Source organism: Embiotoca jacksoni, unplaced genomic scaffold (assembly GCF_022577435.1).
Source record: "Embiotoca jacksoni isolate LCO1_2020_lvr unplaced genomic scaffold, fEmbJac1.0.p SCAF_13, whole genome shotgun sequence".
In the NCBI taxonomy this organism is placed as follows: Eukaryota; Metazoa; Chordata; class Actinopteri; family Embiotocidae; genus Embiotoca; species Embiotoca jacksoni.
Window position 1 is genome coordinate 845,880 of NW_027185263.1, and position 16,358 is coordinate 862,237.

The window sequence follows — 16,358 nt, forward strand, 5'->3', positions numbered from 1 at the left end:
CATTAGTGATAAAGAAGATCTACTGTATGAATATATAAAATATGTTATATATAAAGAGACTGATATACATATATTAAAGACTAAAGAAAATGTATAATCTATAATATTGTATATTTAATATGCAGTGTACATCTATGTAATACATAAATATAGTAATATAATAATAGATATAGTTTGAAATATTATCTAAATAATGTAAATAAATACATTATACGTATACATAATGCCTTCTTTACTACTCGTACATCCAAACTATATAAAATCTAACAAGACTGTTTTATAAAGTGATGAATTTGTCTGTCAACACATCCCGGTGTGCACAATACTTCCGTAGAATATCGCCTCAAGCGGGAAGTATTCCAGTTTCCGGTGACCGTGAACGCACCGCCCAGTCCCTGATTCTCCATCTTCCTCCACCGACCGGGCGGAGGACCGACCGACCGACCGACCGGGCGAAGGACCGACCGACCGGGCGAAGGACCGACCTGCGTCCCGCACCCTGAGGAACATTGACCCGCTGTCACACACTCCTCCCGGTACGTCAATTATTTGCCACTTCAGATTTCCTGTAACGTTGTTTGTGTCGGTTCGGTGTCGCTCGGTTTCCCGGTAGCTCTCCCCCCCCCCCCCCCCCCCCCCCCCATCCCCACCGCCCCTCCACCCCTCCCCCGGCTTCGTCACCGTAAAGCTCCGGTCAGCAGAAACTGGGCCGCTCGGCACTTTTCTGGCTCCGATTTGTCATGAAGCTGAAATGAGAACACGTCGGTACCGAGTGGGAGCAGGCCGCCGGTGAGAGCAGAACCCTGCGGCCGCTCGGGGCTCGTCGTTAGCGGCGTGTTTCAGCTCCGGTGTCGCCGGAGGTAGCAGTTAGCATGTAGCTAACGTTAGCGCAGAGCTGAGGCTCCGGTTGAATGAAGCTAACTGGATGTTGGAGAGGTCACACGCTTTATTTCACACATCACGACCACTTTAAACTTGAACTTAACAAACGGTGGTTCGGATTCAAATATCAAACAGCAGCTGTAATAAACGCTGAAGCCTTTCAAGCGTTTAAACTGTAACGTTAGCTGACGGCTGAAAGCTCGTAATAACATTCAAACATAATAAATCCGTGAGAGGCAGTTTGACCCCTGAACGCGTCTTCACGGCATCCTACAAACATTACGTCACCCTCCCGGACATTGGAGTGTTTACTTTTGTGTTTGATTTGTTGTGTATTCAAACTGACAGAAATAAAAACAACCTAATGTTGATTTTTCCTGCGTGGACACCTGATCACCTGATCATCACCAGATCACCTGATCACCACCAGATCACCACCTGATCACCTGATCATCACCAGATCACCACCAGATCACCACCTGATCACCTGATCACCACCAGATCACCTGATCATCACCAGATCACCTGATCATCACCAGATCACCACCAGATCACCAGATCATCTGATCACCTGATCACCAGATCACCTGATCACCACCAGATCACCACCAGATCATCTGATCACCTGATCACCAGATCACCACCTGATCACCAGATCACCTGATCACCACCAGATCACCTGTGATCTTTAACATCCTGCATCTTCTGGGGAGGTTTTATTGTGAAATCCTGCAGCTGAGGAACAATTATAATACTATGATGAACAAAGAGATTCCTCCTCCGCCGGTCCTCCTTTCACCTTCAACATTAATTTAAAACAAGTCAAAATAAATATAAAATCAACATACTTTAAAGAAATATGGAAAATATATGAATAAGAATAGAAATAGTTGAATAAAAATGTAGAGTATTGTGCAAACAGTGTGACTGACATTCATATAAACATGTAAATAGCCTTAACAACAACGTAGTAACGTATAAATAAGAGTGGTGGATATCAGCAGGAGGACGTGTGTGTGTGTAGAGTTGCTCTGACATTCAGTCCTGCCACGATAATGTCACACTGATGGTTATTATAATATAATAATACAGATTAATTTGTCGACTACATTATGAATATTATTACTTTAATCAATTTGACTAATTATTGATACTTTTATTTTGAAGGCAGCTGGGGCATCCACATCTATGAGTATGTAGATATAACACGGCCAGGCACCAGGAAGGGTTTATGTTTTTGTTTTTTTACCAGAATAAAAGTTGCTGCAGATGCTGTCAGTTTGTTTGTTTGTTATAGAAAAGTCCATCATCACACTGTCAGAGTGAAGCTCGGTTCATCTCTTCATTCAGCTCTGTGCGTGATGATTTTAAGCTTGTGTTTATCTGCCATGTTGACAACAGTGGACACCAACAGTATTTACATTTGAATATACAGTCCAGAGCAGCAGTGTCGTTGTCCACTTTTTGCACTTAACTTAAAAGGTTAATAACAAAATTGAAAAAAACAGATTCCTTGAAATGTCACCTGGCAGATCAGTGACGGTAAAAACCAACATCACTGATTGGATTATTCTGCGTGTCTCTTTTTGTTCAGGCTTGAAGGACCGCAATCATGACGGACTCCAAATATTTCACGACGAACAAAAAAGGTGAGTAAAGCAGGTGGATGTTGAATTTAATCCTCGGCGAGAAAAAAGAAGCTGTTCGACTCACTTTAAACTTTCACTATGGTGGTTTTAAAGTTGGAAAAGTCGCCTTGCTGTCACACTAGTGAACCGAAGCCGTGCTCGCTGTGCTTCATCTGTTCCAGGGGAGATCTTCGAACTGAAGGCAGAGCTGAACAATGAGAAGAAGGAGAAGAGGAAAGAGGCCGTGAAGAAGGTCATCGCCGCCATGACCGTCGGCAAGGACGTCAGGTACACGAGGAGACGTTTATCGGTTTTATCCACAGACTGTGGTGTGTTCAAGGAATCAAAAAGGAGTCAAATTTCTCAGTTGTTCAATGCCACGTATCTTTTATAAGGAGACAGTGGGAGTATTAAAGTCCCGATCAACCAAAAAAATCAGGTTTTATTCTCTCCTTTACCTTCAGTGTCTTTCCCACTGCAGCTCCTGCAGTAGCCGTTGTGTTGTCATGGTGACTGGAGCTGCTTTTGCATCCGCCGTTCTCCACCTGCTCAGGAAGTGATATTGAATAAAAGTCCAGGGAACTTTCAGGGTTGCCTGCTGAGCTGCCAGTTGTGATTGGGTGAAAGGAAATGAGCCGCTGTGGTGGAACCGCAAGGAAGTAAAGTCAAGTTTGGGAGTTTGAGGGTCCTCGGCCAAGAAAAGTTTTTCAACTAAAGATATAAAGTTGATCATTTCTGACCATTATTATGAACATATCTATGTACAATATTCCCTAAAAAAAATTGGCAAAACAAGAGCAGATGACAAATAAACGACACCCAAACAGCTGTAATCCAGTTTGTTGGGGAACAACTAGAACCATTCGGTCGAGGAAAAGTTCTCCTCTCTGGTTTTATAATCATTTTGCTTCGGTGTTGCCGGATTACGGCACGAAAACCGTGCGGCTGAAAGTTTTGCCTTTTGAAGGTTTTCCAGACCGTCTGAACAACACTTCTCTTGGCTCGGTATGTCAGATGAAAGAGAAACTGAGTCCTGCTGCTCTGCTGTCAGCTCTTTGTTCCCAGACGTGGTGAACTGCATGCAGACCGACAACCTGGAGCTGAAGAAGCTGGTCTACCTCTACCTGATGAACTACGCCAAGAGCCAGCCGGACATGGCCATCATGGCCGTGAACAGCTTCGTCAAGGCAAGGAAACGACACTCCGCTACTCTTGATTGAATAATTCCCCAAATCCCGATCGCTCCCCATCGTTCTTTATATCTAAATAAACGGCAGAACTTACCCTTTCTGACGATACCTCTCGTTTCTCTGGACGACTAAGAGCTTTTATTTTGAAATCACAGCTGACTTCTGCATTTTCTCCAACATCGGACGGAGTCATTAATCGGGACATTTATTTCTCTGTTGGGCACGAAACATATTTCTTTTCAAACTGCTGAGTCATACAGCGTCCCACAAACATGGTGCAGATATTTCTAGATTCTAGACAATCTCCTTTACGCAACTATATAAAGATATCTCTGCTGACAATATTTATTTGTGAGATACATGTAAAGACATAACAGTTTCATAAAACGGAATTATTTTTTTCCTTGATATAAAGGGTAATATAAAACATCTCTTAGTATTATCACATTAAATGATTAAAGAGCTGAATAGTCACGACTGTCCTGAAAAAAATGACATACAGCATGAATGGTTCGCCGCTATAATGACTGAGATATGAGCCTTAAAAGTGAAGGTGGTGAAATGAGCCTGAATCTGTCCGTCCTCCAGGACTGCGAGGACCCCAACCCTCTGATCCGGGCCCTGGCCGTCCGCACCATGGGCTGCATCCGCGTGGACAAGATCACGGAGTACCTGTGCGAGCCGCTGAGGAAGTGCCTGAAGGACGAGGACCCGTACGTGAGGAAGACGGCGGCGGTTTGCGTCGCCAAGCTTCACGACATCAACGCCCAGATGGTGGAGGACCAGGGCTTCCTGGACTCCTTGAGAGACCTGATCGCCGACTCCAACCCCATGGTGCAGACCCCGGCTTCACTCAATCGCGACCGTTACTCTATAGATCGGCGATGGGTTCGCCTCTAACGACCGTCTTGTCTTCCAGGTCGTGGCCAACGCCGTCGCCGCCCTGTCAGAGATCAGCGAGTCGCACCCCAACAGCAACCTGCTGGACCTCAACCCCCAGAACATCAACAAGCTGCTGACGGCCCTCAACGAGTGCACGGAGTGGGGCCAGATCTTCATCCTGGACTGCCTCTCCAACTACAACCCCAAGGACGAGCGCGAGGCTCAGAGGTAGCTCCAGATAAAACCCGCTAACAGCTGCTCCACCTTTCTGCTTCCTGTTCTGACTCTCGCCCCCCTTTTTTTTTTTTTTTTTTTTTTCCTGCCTCCCAGCATCTGTGAGCGCGTCACCCCCCGGCTGTCTCACGCCAACTCGGCGGTGGTGCTCTCCGCCGTTAAGGTGCTGATGAAGTTCCTGGAGCTGCTGCCCAAAGACTCGGACTACTACAACACGCTGCTGAAGAAGCTGTCCCCGCCGCTGGTCACCTTGCTCTCCGGCGAGCCGGAGGTCCAGTACGTGGCTCTGAGGAACATCAACCTCATCGTCCAGAAGAGGTGCGTGATCAGAAAGCGAGTTCATACGGCTACTGGCAAAAAAAAAAAAAAAAAATAATCTCCTTTTTAAAAGCTCTCACAGCTGAATAACAGTTTAAATGATCTATGAAATATTTAGTTGAGGGAAGTTCTGGGTTTGGGAAAGACTTCTCTGACTGTCAGCACGTTGCAGGCTGGTGTTTTGAGCTCTAATGTGATATTCATTGGGAATAATTTGGCTTCAGCAGACACACAGGTTGATCTTTTCCAGCTGCCAACCTGAGAGCTACAAACAACCTATAATCGGTCTCTCCAGGAAGTCACGCAAATTCAAGGAATCGGCTTGTAATTCAGCAGAATTCCTGCATTTTGTCCACAAAAAAAAAAATCCTCATCAGAAGTTCTGCTGAAAGATTTAAGGCATTAAGTTTCCGTTCAAAATAAAACTGACTTTATGACCAAAACTTAGTGTTCATTTCCAACCAGCAAGGCTCCGCCCCCTTCTCCTCTCACCATCAAAGCAAACTGCTGCTGGCTAACCACAACAACAGGAAGTGACGGGGTTTGTGGGAAATGTGGTCTCATGATGGAATGAAGAAAATGTTAAATGAGTTTTCTCCACTTCCAGCTGGAAGAGACTGAACTTTGTTTCACTGTTGAATGAATGTGATTTAAAAAAAAACATCTAAAGCTCTTATTTGAACAGCACATGAATTTTTTTTTTTCTATATTACAAAAAATCTTAACTGTTTTAAAATTTGTGTTATTTTACGTGGAAGAACAAAAATCACAAAGTTCTGCAAATTACAAATTTGGACACATTAAAAAAATAATAATTTAAATAACAATTTTCGTGAAAAGCTGTCAGAAAATCAAACATTTTTGACCGCAAAAATAACAAAAAGCTCCGGGCGACTCTACCTAATACAACACTCAGAAGAACTATCAGTCATTCCATTCAGAAGATGTAATTTTGACAAATGAAGAAAAGCTCTGTCAATTCAGGCCAGTAAAGTCTATTTAAAACGCTCATCAGATTGGTCCTCAGTCTAATGTGTGACGTGTCGATGGTTTCAGGCCGGAGATCCTGAAGCAGGAGATCAAAGTGTTCTTCGTCAAGTATAACGACCCCATCTACGTGAAGCTGGAGAAGCTGGACATCATGATCCGCTTGGCCTCTCAGGCCAACATCGCCCAGGTACCGAGTGTTAAACAGCTACAGGGAGACGGAGGGGTTTAAACACTTATCTGTATGCTCTCTAGGTACGTGTGCACAGGAGGTGTTTTAGGGAAATATATTGACTGAACTTCGGGGCTCAAAACATTTCCGCAATGTGCCTTTTATTTATACACCATAATGGATTCTGCCCACTAGATTCACAGATGAACCTTTTATTGTTTAAATTATGTTGTTTGAAAATGCAGCTAAAATATTTCACTGCTGCAGGTTTTGGCTGAGTTGAAGGAATACGCCACCGAGGTGGACGTGGACTTCGTGCGGAAGGCCGTACGAGCCATCGGACGCTGCGCCATCAAAGTGGAGGTAAGAAACGCCGAAGAGTCGAATTAACTCCAAACAACCTGTGAGCAGAAAATAAATGTTTTCAGGCAGTGGGCAGCAGATTGAGTTTCTGGGTCGAGTCTGACTGTTCAGATTGTGAATTACAAACTCGAGTGTTCAGACATTTAGGAATTTATATACGTCTTAACAGACGGAGAATTAAAATGATTGAGTGAGCAGAAGTGTCTCAGCGTGTTTGAATACCCGCCGCTTCCTCTGCTCGTACGACGTACGTGTTCGTTTGTATGCAGAGCGGGGAAGTGAGATCTGATCACAAGGACTCACTCGAGATGCATCTAATATTTGTCAGGTCGAGCTTTACATTGTAAACAAACTGAAAATGATCAGTTTGGTGCTTCGGTTGTGTTTCCCTCCAGCAATCGGCTGAACGCTGTGTCAGCACTCTGCTGGATCTGATCCAGACTAAGGTCAACTACGTGGTTCAGGAGGCCATCGTGGTCATCAGGGACATCTTCCGCAAGTACCCCAACAAGTAGGTTCCTCTGTGACACCATGAGTCCAGCCAGGACGGTCTCACTGCATTTAATATGACCTGTGTAGTTTAATTGAACTGACTGTTGTCCTTCAGGTACGAGAGCATCATCGCCACGCTGTGTGAGAATCTGGACTCTCTGGACGAGCCGGACGCCCGGGCCGCCATGATCTGGATCGTTGGCGAGTACGCCGAGAGGATCGACAACGCCGACGAGCTGCTGGAGAGTTTCCTGGAGGGCTTCCATGATGAGAGCACGCAGGTGGGTTCACAAGAAGAAGAAGAAATACACACTGCAGGTTGTTAGTGGTGATGAACCGGATCAGCTGGGAAAAGACGGTGACTTGGTTTCTTCAGGAAATCAGTTTTTTATTCAGTCTATGAGTCGGACCAGACAGCAATGATACCAACACGTTTTCCAGGAGACTCCACCGAGACTCCACCGTGAGGAAACGCTCTCCGACACTTGAGTGTGCATGTTTTTGGTTTACAGGTGCAGCTCACTCTGCTGACGGCCATCGTCAAGCTGTTCCTGAAGAAGCCGTCGGAGACTCAGGAGCTGGTGCAGCAGGTCCTCAGTCTGGCAACTCAGGTGAGCGCCGACTTTTATTCTGAAGGAGCGCAGCCTTACTGTGAAATACATGTAACATCACAGTATTTTTTTCCCAAAACTATTATTTCCAAATGTGTAATTATTGAAGCTGTAAGCATCAGATTCCTTGCTGACCTCCTCTGCTCGCCCCCCGCAGGACTCCGACAACCCCGACCTGCGCGACAGGGGCTACATCTACTGGCGCCTGCTGTCCACCGACCCGGTGACAGCCAAAGAGGTGGTGCTGTCGGAGAAGCCGCTGATCTCGGAGGAGACGGACCTGATCGAGCCCACCCTGCTGGACGAGCTCATCTGCCACATCGGCTCGTTGGCTTCCGTCTACCACAAACCGCCCAGCGCCTTCGTGGAGGGAAGCCACGGGATCCACCGGAAACACCTTCCTGTGCAGCACAGCAGGTCAGACACTCTGGTGACATCACGACAGACACACACCGGACAGGAAACAGTCTGGTTTAAAAAAAGGACAGGAAGTTGCGGATGGGAGGTTTCACTTTGACCGTAAATGTCCTCTGAACTGTGCATGTCGAGTCTTGTGAAATCAGCACGTCTGCTGCGAATAGACATTTAGTAACAGAAAGTTAGAAGTGACAGTTAACTTTTGATTCCTGTTTGTCGTTGAGTCACAGCCGTGCAGCACCAGAACAACATCAAACCCAGCAGGATGGTGCTGCTGGCCTTAAAATGGACTCCTTTTACAGTTCTTTCCTTTCAGATCTTTAATATGAAACCAGTTTTTATATGATATTCCTGCATTTTGCTGCTCCTCTACATCATTTAATAACTCTCTTGTTAAGTCAATAACGTGTGATATATTTTAAATTCATGAAGTTTGATTGTGAGTCTAGATTTTCTGATAATAATGTTTAAATGTCCACTACCAGTATCGATACAGGCGAGAGCCCCGTGAGCGGAGGACCGGCCGCCGCCATGGACCAGCCACACGTGATCCCCAGCCAGGGCGACCTGCTGGGAGACCTGCTGAACCTGGACCTGGGCCCTCCGGTCAACGTGCCCCAGGTCTCCTCCATGCAGATGGGCGCTGTGGACCTGCTGGGAGGAGGCCTGGACAGTTTGGTGAGCTCCAACACACACACGACACACACTTCTTCAACGCTCTGCAGGTTTTAGTCTTTTCATTGGATTTAAATCTTTATATTACATCAGCTGATACTTAAACACCCATAAAGTGTCGCATTCGGTCAGTGCTCTTATGTGAGGCTGTTTCACGGTCATTAATAGAGCTGCACTCATTTTTCTTATCAATTAGTTTGTCAATTATTTCCTCGATTCATTAATTAGCTGTCTGGTATGAAGGTATTTTTGTCTTACTTATGAAAGAAAAAAAAACAAAAAACATTTCAAGAGCAAATTTCTCGCACTGCAGTCAAAAATCAAGTTTGTAACAGAAAATATGTGAACTGAGAATAAAATGTATTTGCTTGCAAAATAATTTTTACAGTATTTTTTTTGTTGTTGTTGTCACAGAATTCAGAATTTTGCTTTGATAATGAAGCCACAAAACCTACCTTCATATCTGGTCCTTAAAATGTCCAAAAATAAGAATAATATATACAATAGCTTTATTTCTATTGAGCTTTTCAAAAACAAGTTACAAAGCACTTTACATACATTTAAAACACACCAGTGTTTCCTGAAGTCAAATCTACAGCCTAAAATGTTTGTCTAGCTTCTATCTATCAACCAAAATAATATCCAGTTTATTATCAAAATAAGGACAAGGGGACAAAAGAAACCAGAAAATATTCACATTTAAGAAGCTAGAATCAGAATTTGGGCATTTTCTTCTTAAAAAAAGACTCAAAACAATTAATCAAATATTGATGTAGTTGCAGAATAAGTTTCTGACCATTAAAAATTGATGAATCGACTGATAGTTACAGCTCTGTGTTGTCTGTCTGTTTAAAGAGTTATAAAGCATATTTCTTTCCTGACGAAAGTGGAATACCGTAAAGCTGAAGTGTTGGCTAGCATGTGTTCTCCTTTTTCTGATACAGAAAATTTCTCATTATTTTCAATGTCATTTCTTTCAAGGAAGGTGCATGTGTTCATCTAACTATATAAGTAATTTAAACGGATGATTGCTGTTGTTTTAAAACCATGTTAATGAACATGAACTCTGTTAATTGTTCCTTCACTTCCTCTCCAAGCTGCTGGAATATTTGGATTTCCTCACAATCCTCTGGCTGATTTCAGTTTTAATGTCTAACATGCAGACTTGATATTTTCCCAGAGATTGAGGGCTCGTCTTGATGGGTCGCGGTTGCTAAGAAAGTCTCTGTCTCTGTCTCTGTTTGGTCTGTCTGTGATGTTTGGATGCTGTCTGTGGGGGCCTCTCCTCTCTCCTGTAGCTGGGGGGAGACCTGGGCGGAGGTGTTGGGGGAAGTCCAGCAGTAAGTCAAGCCCTTCTGTTTGGCCGTCTGCCTGTCTGCATGCCGCATGCTTCCTGAATTTAACCCACCAAACACACTCTCCAAAAAACAATAAAAATGTCTTCCAGTTTCCATCAAGTGTTTAAAACCTGGATTCTACACATTCAGCAGACCACACGGATGTTTTGTATGTTTTAGCCCATCAGCTGATTTTATCCATAAATAGATGTTTTACTGACATGTACCATGATAGAGGATACTTTCATATATTATATTATAAATCGATCTGATGCTTCAGGACAAAACATTTGTCCCAACCGTCTGCCGTGCACCATCTTTTTAAATGAATAGCAGTGATTTCATTTATGGGCTAAAACTCTCAAAACAACCGTCACGGTCCGTTAAATTAACCTCACATTTGATCGTTTTCTCGGGCTTTGGCTAATCACACTCATACTTTCTTCATAATCACAAAAAAAAAGTTGTATTTATTGTTTCTTTCTTTGGCATGAACTGAGACTGATTTTATTAAATTTTTTTGATTTTTTTTTTTTTGTAGGTTTGTAGCATATTTCTCACATCGTCAGAGATCCTTACTGAAACTGGTTCCGTGTGTTTTGCGTGCGTATTTGTTGTGATTTCTTTAGGTGGGACAGAACTTCATCCCGTCATCTGTCCCCAGCACTTTCGCTCCGTCACCCACTCCTGCACCTCCGGCTAACGTCAGCAGCGGCCTCAACGACTTGTTTGAGCTTTCCACCGGCATGGCCAACACCAACGGAGGCCACGTAGCTACAAAAGCAGTGAGTTCTTCCTAAACCAGGTCGATGCTGAAGCTGCTTTTGTGGAAACACGAGATTACTTACGTGCGCAACTGATTTTCTGGTACTTTTTTTCTTTCCAGGTGTGGCTTCCTGCAGTGAAAGCTAAAGGACTGGAGATCTCTGGAACCTTCTCACGCCGCCAGGGCCACATGTACATGGACATGACCTTCACCAACAAGGCCCTGCAGCACATGACCGACTTCGCCGTCCAGTTCAACAAGAACAGGTCCGTGCGGGGGACTCGGAGAAGTCATCAAGTGTACCTCAGAGGTTTGCAGCTGGATGCCATCATTGTTTTTGTTTATTTGTTTGTTTGTTTGTTCTCCTTATGTGTAGCTTTGGGATGATCCCCACCAGTCCTCTGCCTGTTCACACTCCACTGATGCCCAGTCAGAGCATCGAGGTCTCTTTGCCTATCAACACTATCGGGCCGGTCATGAAGATGGACCCTCTCAATAATCTGCAGGTACGTGTTGTAGCTACACTGCAGCACATTTTAAAAGGCCCGGACCGACATCGTTGTTACGTTAACCAACCGTTAAGCGTCTGTGGCTGATTTTTTTTTTTTTTAATAGAGACACGAGTTATCACGGCTACTGTAAACTAGCAAGTGAAGTTACACTACAAATAGTACAGTATCAAATCCAACTTTTTTACTAATCTCATAATCCCACAGAAATAATTTTCCTGACATCAAATGCAGAAATATGACACTTAGTAATACAAATGTTGGAACATTGATTGTCACAATATCTCATGTTAAACCCACTTTTTGTTTACTTGTTTACAGGTGGCTGTGAAAAACAACATCGACGTGTTCTACTTCAGCGTTCTCATCCCTCTCAACATATTCTTTGTAGAAGATGGAAAAATGGGTAGGAATAAAATGCTTATTTAATCATAAATCTCATTTAAATATACGTCGGAGTTTGAGACAGAAAGCCCCACTGTTAGATTTCTGAAAATATAATGGTAAAGCCAGTTCAAATCAGGTTTCAGCTCCAACTATGGGTGCATGTAATTGACATACGTATTTGAATACAACAAGCAACTTTAAATTTAATGAGCTTACCACATTAGTGATCCCAGGCGAGCCCCCAAAAATGTCAAGGAAAAACATAATTTACACTTAGTACTCAAAGAGAAGCACAAAACGTTGGGGTACAGAGATCAAACAAATGAACAACTTTAATCTTAAATATGCACTTCAAGGCTACATGACATGTTATTACTCACTTTCATACATATCCAAAAGTGTCTTCATCGCTGATGTTGATATTGTCCTCCCTCAGAGCGGCAGGTGTTCCTGGCTACCTGGAAAGACATCCCTAATGAGAATGAGCTGCAGTACCAGATAAAGGAGTGCCACCTAAATGCAGGTAGGACGGTCTGATGATCATTATTTTATTTGTACATTCTCTGCAACCGTTTACTTTTTATTGAATGCCATCAGTGACTTGAAAGTTCCTCTCCGTGCAGATAATTTATGACATTTTTATACCACAAATTTCCATCCTGCAGCGCTCCAGTCAGCCAGTTGTTCCTTTTGATCCCTCGGAGGCCGCCAGGCCTGATGTTGAAATCATGTTATAGAGACGCAGCTCATCCAAAGACCTCACGCTTCTTTCTGTGTTTTTCTTTCTCCACCTACATGCATATCTGTGGATGCTTCCTTTTTTTCTTTTTTTTTTTTACCTGTAACAGAACAACATCTCCAACTTCTGTCCTTTTAGATGCTGCCTGTAATTATTCCTCTGTTGTTGTGGCAGCAGGATGACGACCATCCCGCCGTGGTCCAGTGATCGTGTTAGAATACCTGGCCAGCTTTACTGAAGTCTGAAATCCCTTTAACCAGTCGTGCTTCCCATTAGCTACATACAGTTAGTGTTAGTACCTGCTTTTGTAGTACCTAGCCTCTCGTGTGTGTGTTTCATGTGGTTTCTCTTTGCTCCGTCGTTAGCTGGCAGCAGCAGGTAGCGAGGTGGACTCATAACCTGCATGTAACCTTGACTCTGCTCTTGCAGACACTGTTTCAGGGAAGCTGCAGAACAACAACATCTACACCATCGCCAAAAGGAACGTGGAGGGCCAGGACATGCTGTACCAGTCCCTCAAGCTGACCAACGGTATCTGGATCCTGGCCGAGCTCCGCATTCAGCCCGGCAACCCCAACTACACGGTACGGTACTCAACATGGTCTTTAACCGCTCGGGGCGTCCGTTGAGCGTCATGGTGGCCAAAACATTTGATTTTTGATGTTTGGAAAGCGGTAAAAGCAGATAGAAAATAGAAGAAATAAGAATTTGAAGGTCTTAAAATAAGTACTGACTGTCATCTACTTACTTTAGACTTCATTAATCCCACAGTGGGGAAATGTAGTCGTCACAGCAGCGTAGATGCACAGTTAGGGAAAAACAAAGGTGCACACAATAAGAAAAAATGACAAATACGTTTATAATAAAATAAAATACATACACAAACTATATGAATGAAAAAATAAATACAGCTTGGGATGAATGGAAAGTGTTAAGTGCTATGAAATTAAATACAGTTACGACTAATAGAAAAAGTTTAAAGAAGATTTTTCTGCTCCCACAGCTGTCACTGAAGTGTCGGGCCCCCGAAGTGTCCCAGTACGTCTACCAGATGTACGACTCGGTGCTGAAGAACTGACCTGCTCGTCGGCAGCTCACCGCAGTGTTTCATCCTTCTCTGTATCTGCAGCGAACTGCTAAAACAAGAGAATCCAAACAGTCACTGATGGATAATCTGGAGTGTTTTTCTCCTATGTGGGATCAGCAGGGTAAAAAGTTTAAACGTGCTGTTGATGTTTCCTTTATTTTGGCAGTTGAATGCATTATTGAATTAGACTTTTACCTTCTCGTGAAAACGTGTCCACCATTCCATCCTTAACTCCGTGTCTTAATGTTGTGAAGATGTGACCTGAAAAAATCTCCCAACTCTCCATGAAGCCATTGTTTTTTTGTTTTTTTTTGTTCTGTTTGATTTATTTTGTATAGCAGCTTTGCTTCAATTGCACCTTCACAATAATACCAGTGTTGATTTTTCTTTACCATTAATGTGTGAAGTGTCGAAACCAGAAGCTCTTCCTGTCGTGACCCCAACACAGATTCTTTCACTCGCAATTTACGCAGAATTTAGACACAAAAAAGATAATTTAATTCATTTTTCTTTGTCGAAAATTAAAAAACTTCAAAGTAAACTTTGAAAAAGTTTGAAAAAGAAAATTCAGAAAAGAAATGACAAGTAAGAGCACTAGAAATACTCATTTAACTGCTAAATCCTGGTGTTTCATTGCTGTTTTCAGCTGCCATCTCGTTCCATTTTTAATGGTCAAATTCCAACAGATGAACTGTGTAAAGCAGCTTCAGCGGACATGTTCTGTTGTAAATTTTCCATAATTATGAAGTCTCTTTCAGGAAAATGCATCCAGTTTAGTACTAGAAGGCAGTCAAGAAGCTTCTGAATCGGCATGAGACAAACAGCACATTTGTGGGTTCAAATTCTCGGCGTTATTTCCAACGATGACTTTTTACAACCAAGACACACAAAACCACAGCAGCTGTTGATTACGTGTTAACACACCAGTGCCACTCCATTTTATTAATATTTGTCAACTTTCTTCACGTGTAATTCCTTTTTCTTTCTTTTTTTTATAACTACAGTTTACTGCAACCACATAGTTGCACAGGGCGTCATGCAGCAATACTGTCATTCCTATTTATTGTGCTTCTACCTCTGCGTGTTTCTTTTTAACCCGCCTCACTGCTGCAGTGGCTTCACTTTCTGTACTGTGCTTTAAATGTGTTTTCACTATTTCTTTTGAATTCCAGTGTTGTTGTTTTCTTTTTACACTCGTGGCAAATCAGCCCCAAAAAACAACTCACAGGACCAAGTGTCACGCAAATTAAATGCCAAGTTTATGTTTTAATACTCGTGTCATTATAACCCTCTGATGTGTACTGTAGATAGAGTGCATCGCCCTGAGGCCCAGAGGTGTAGTGTAGTCTAGTGATGGTGTAGTTTGTGTAGCTAATAAAAATCAAAATGTTTTGCAATTACCCTGGAAATGAAGACGAAGCATTGCCTCTTGTGTTGGTGACACTATTTTCATACTTGATAACGCAAAAAATACGTTTATGTGCCTGCATGAGCTCGCTGTCGGTTTTATCCTTTCTCACCTCCGCTGTGGATTTGCACCAGTTTAAAGTTTAAAACTCCGCCTCTGCTGTTGATCTCATGTTGTTGTTTTTTTTGCTGCATCATCTCCAGCACTCCCACTAATACAAGTATACTCGAACCTGTTGCCAGCAGTACAGAAGGAATGGCCAGATATGTCACAGCATCTTATGAAATGGTATAATTCTCATGTCATTGCCGTAATCCTGTTGTAAATGATTTGTTATTGTCACAGTACCACATCTTAAGTCAATAAATTGTCAAACTAGTCATGTCTCATTGCGTGTTCAGAAGGCCGACTAAAGAAAAACCTCCAGCATTGGCAAGAAAAAAACTCCCTTTTAACAGATCAACTACGCTGATTTAGCTCAACTAACGCTAAATCACTAAATCGTCCGTAGTTTCAGGTCTGAAAAACGGTTCCGATGCTGAAGTGTCTTCAGCTGCAATACCAGCGAGTGCCACTAGAGGTCGGCTCCAAAAAGCCTCCGGCTCCATAGACTCCCATTCAACTTCTCTCATCAAATCCAAAGTGAATAAAATGTGTCCATCAGTTATCTCGGTGTTGTTAGCTAAAGTCACTCCTTCTTATTAGTTTTCTGGAGGTCCATCTGAAAATAATCCCTCATTCATTAGAAAAGAAGATTCAAGAAGACCTGTTTTTGGGGGCGTGTCTGTTTGATTGACAGGCCTGTGGTGCAGTCAGGTTACAGCTATCGGTGGGCGGGACGTAGTATCAATGAGGAGGAGGAATACTGTTTAAAAAAAGTATGGATTGCTAAATGAATGAAATTTGATTTAGAAGCTAGACATCGTACCACAGAAGACTCGATAGAAGGATGTCTTCTTGAAAAAGCAGCTGAGTCCAAACTCGATGAGGCGAACACGAGGAACGCCCGAGCCGTTCTCAATCAACAGGTTTTCCGTCTTGATATTTTTGCGTTTTCTGAAATGTTATTGTGTTTGACTTTTAGGGCCACCGTAGGTTTTGGTGAACTCTTGACTTTATCGATATTGTCTATTATTCAGAAATATTTAAGCAACCATTGAATGGCCACCAGATATTCAAAAGGTCATAAAGGAGACTATTAACAAGTCAAAATTCTATATAAATAATGATTCTGTTCTTCACACTTACAGTCTGAAGAACATAAATGCACAAAG

At 43.0% G+C, this 16,358-nt stretch overlaps 1 protein-coding gene across 3 annotated transcripts; it reads left to right on the forward strand.

Annotated features, from left to right (window-relative positions):
* Positions 1-396: 396 nt before the first annotated feature.
* Positions 397-15,463, forward strand: ap2b1 (adaptor related protein complex 2 subunit beta 1). 3 transcript variants are annotated; one of them, XM_069145808.1, is made up of 23 exons: positions 397-536; positions 1,294-2,364; positions 2,477-2,531; positions 2,693-2,798; positions 3,562-3,697; positions 4,289-4,534; positions 4,620-4,810; positions 4,913-5,134; positions 6,191-6,311; positions 6,561-6,656; positions 7,052-7,167; positions 7,264-7,429; positions 7,661-7,759; positions 7,917-8,176; positions 8,662-8,854; positions 10,150-10,191; positions 10,818-10,973; positions 11,075-11,220; positions 11,331-11,460; positions 11,785-11,869; positions 12,287-12,373; positions 13,019-13,173; positions 13,593-15,463. In XM_069145808.1, exons 3-23 carry the CDS (start codon positions 2,495-2,497, stop codon positions 13,665-13,667), a joined length of 2,865 nt encoding a protein of 954 aa, XP_069001909.1. In that variant the 5' UTR covers positions 397-536; positions 1,294-2,364; positions 2,477-2,494; the 3' UTR covers positions 13,668-15,463. The 3 variants fall into 3 exon arrangements, with proteins under 3 accessions (XP_069001909.1, XP_069001908.1, XP_069001910.1); XM_069145807.1 differs by lacking the exon at positions 1,294-2,364; XM_069145809.1 differs by lacking the exons at positions 397-536; positions 1,294-2,364 and adding an exon at positions 685-789.
* Positions 15,464-16,358: the final 895 nt, after the last annotated feature.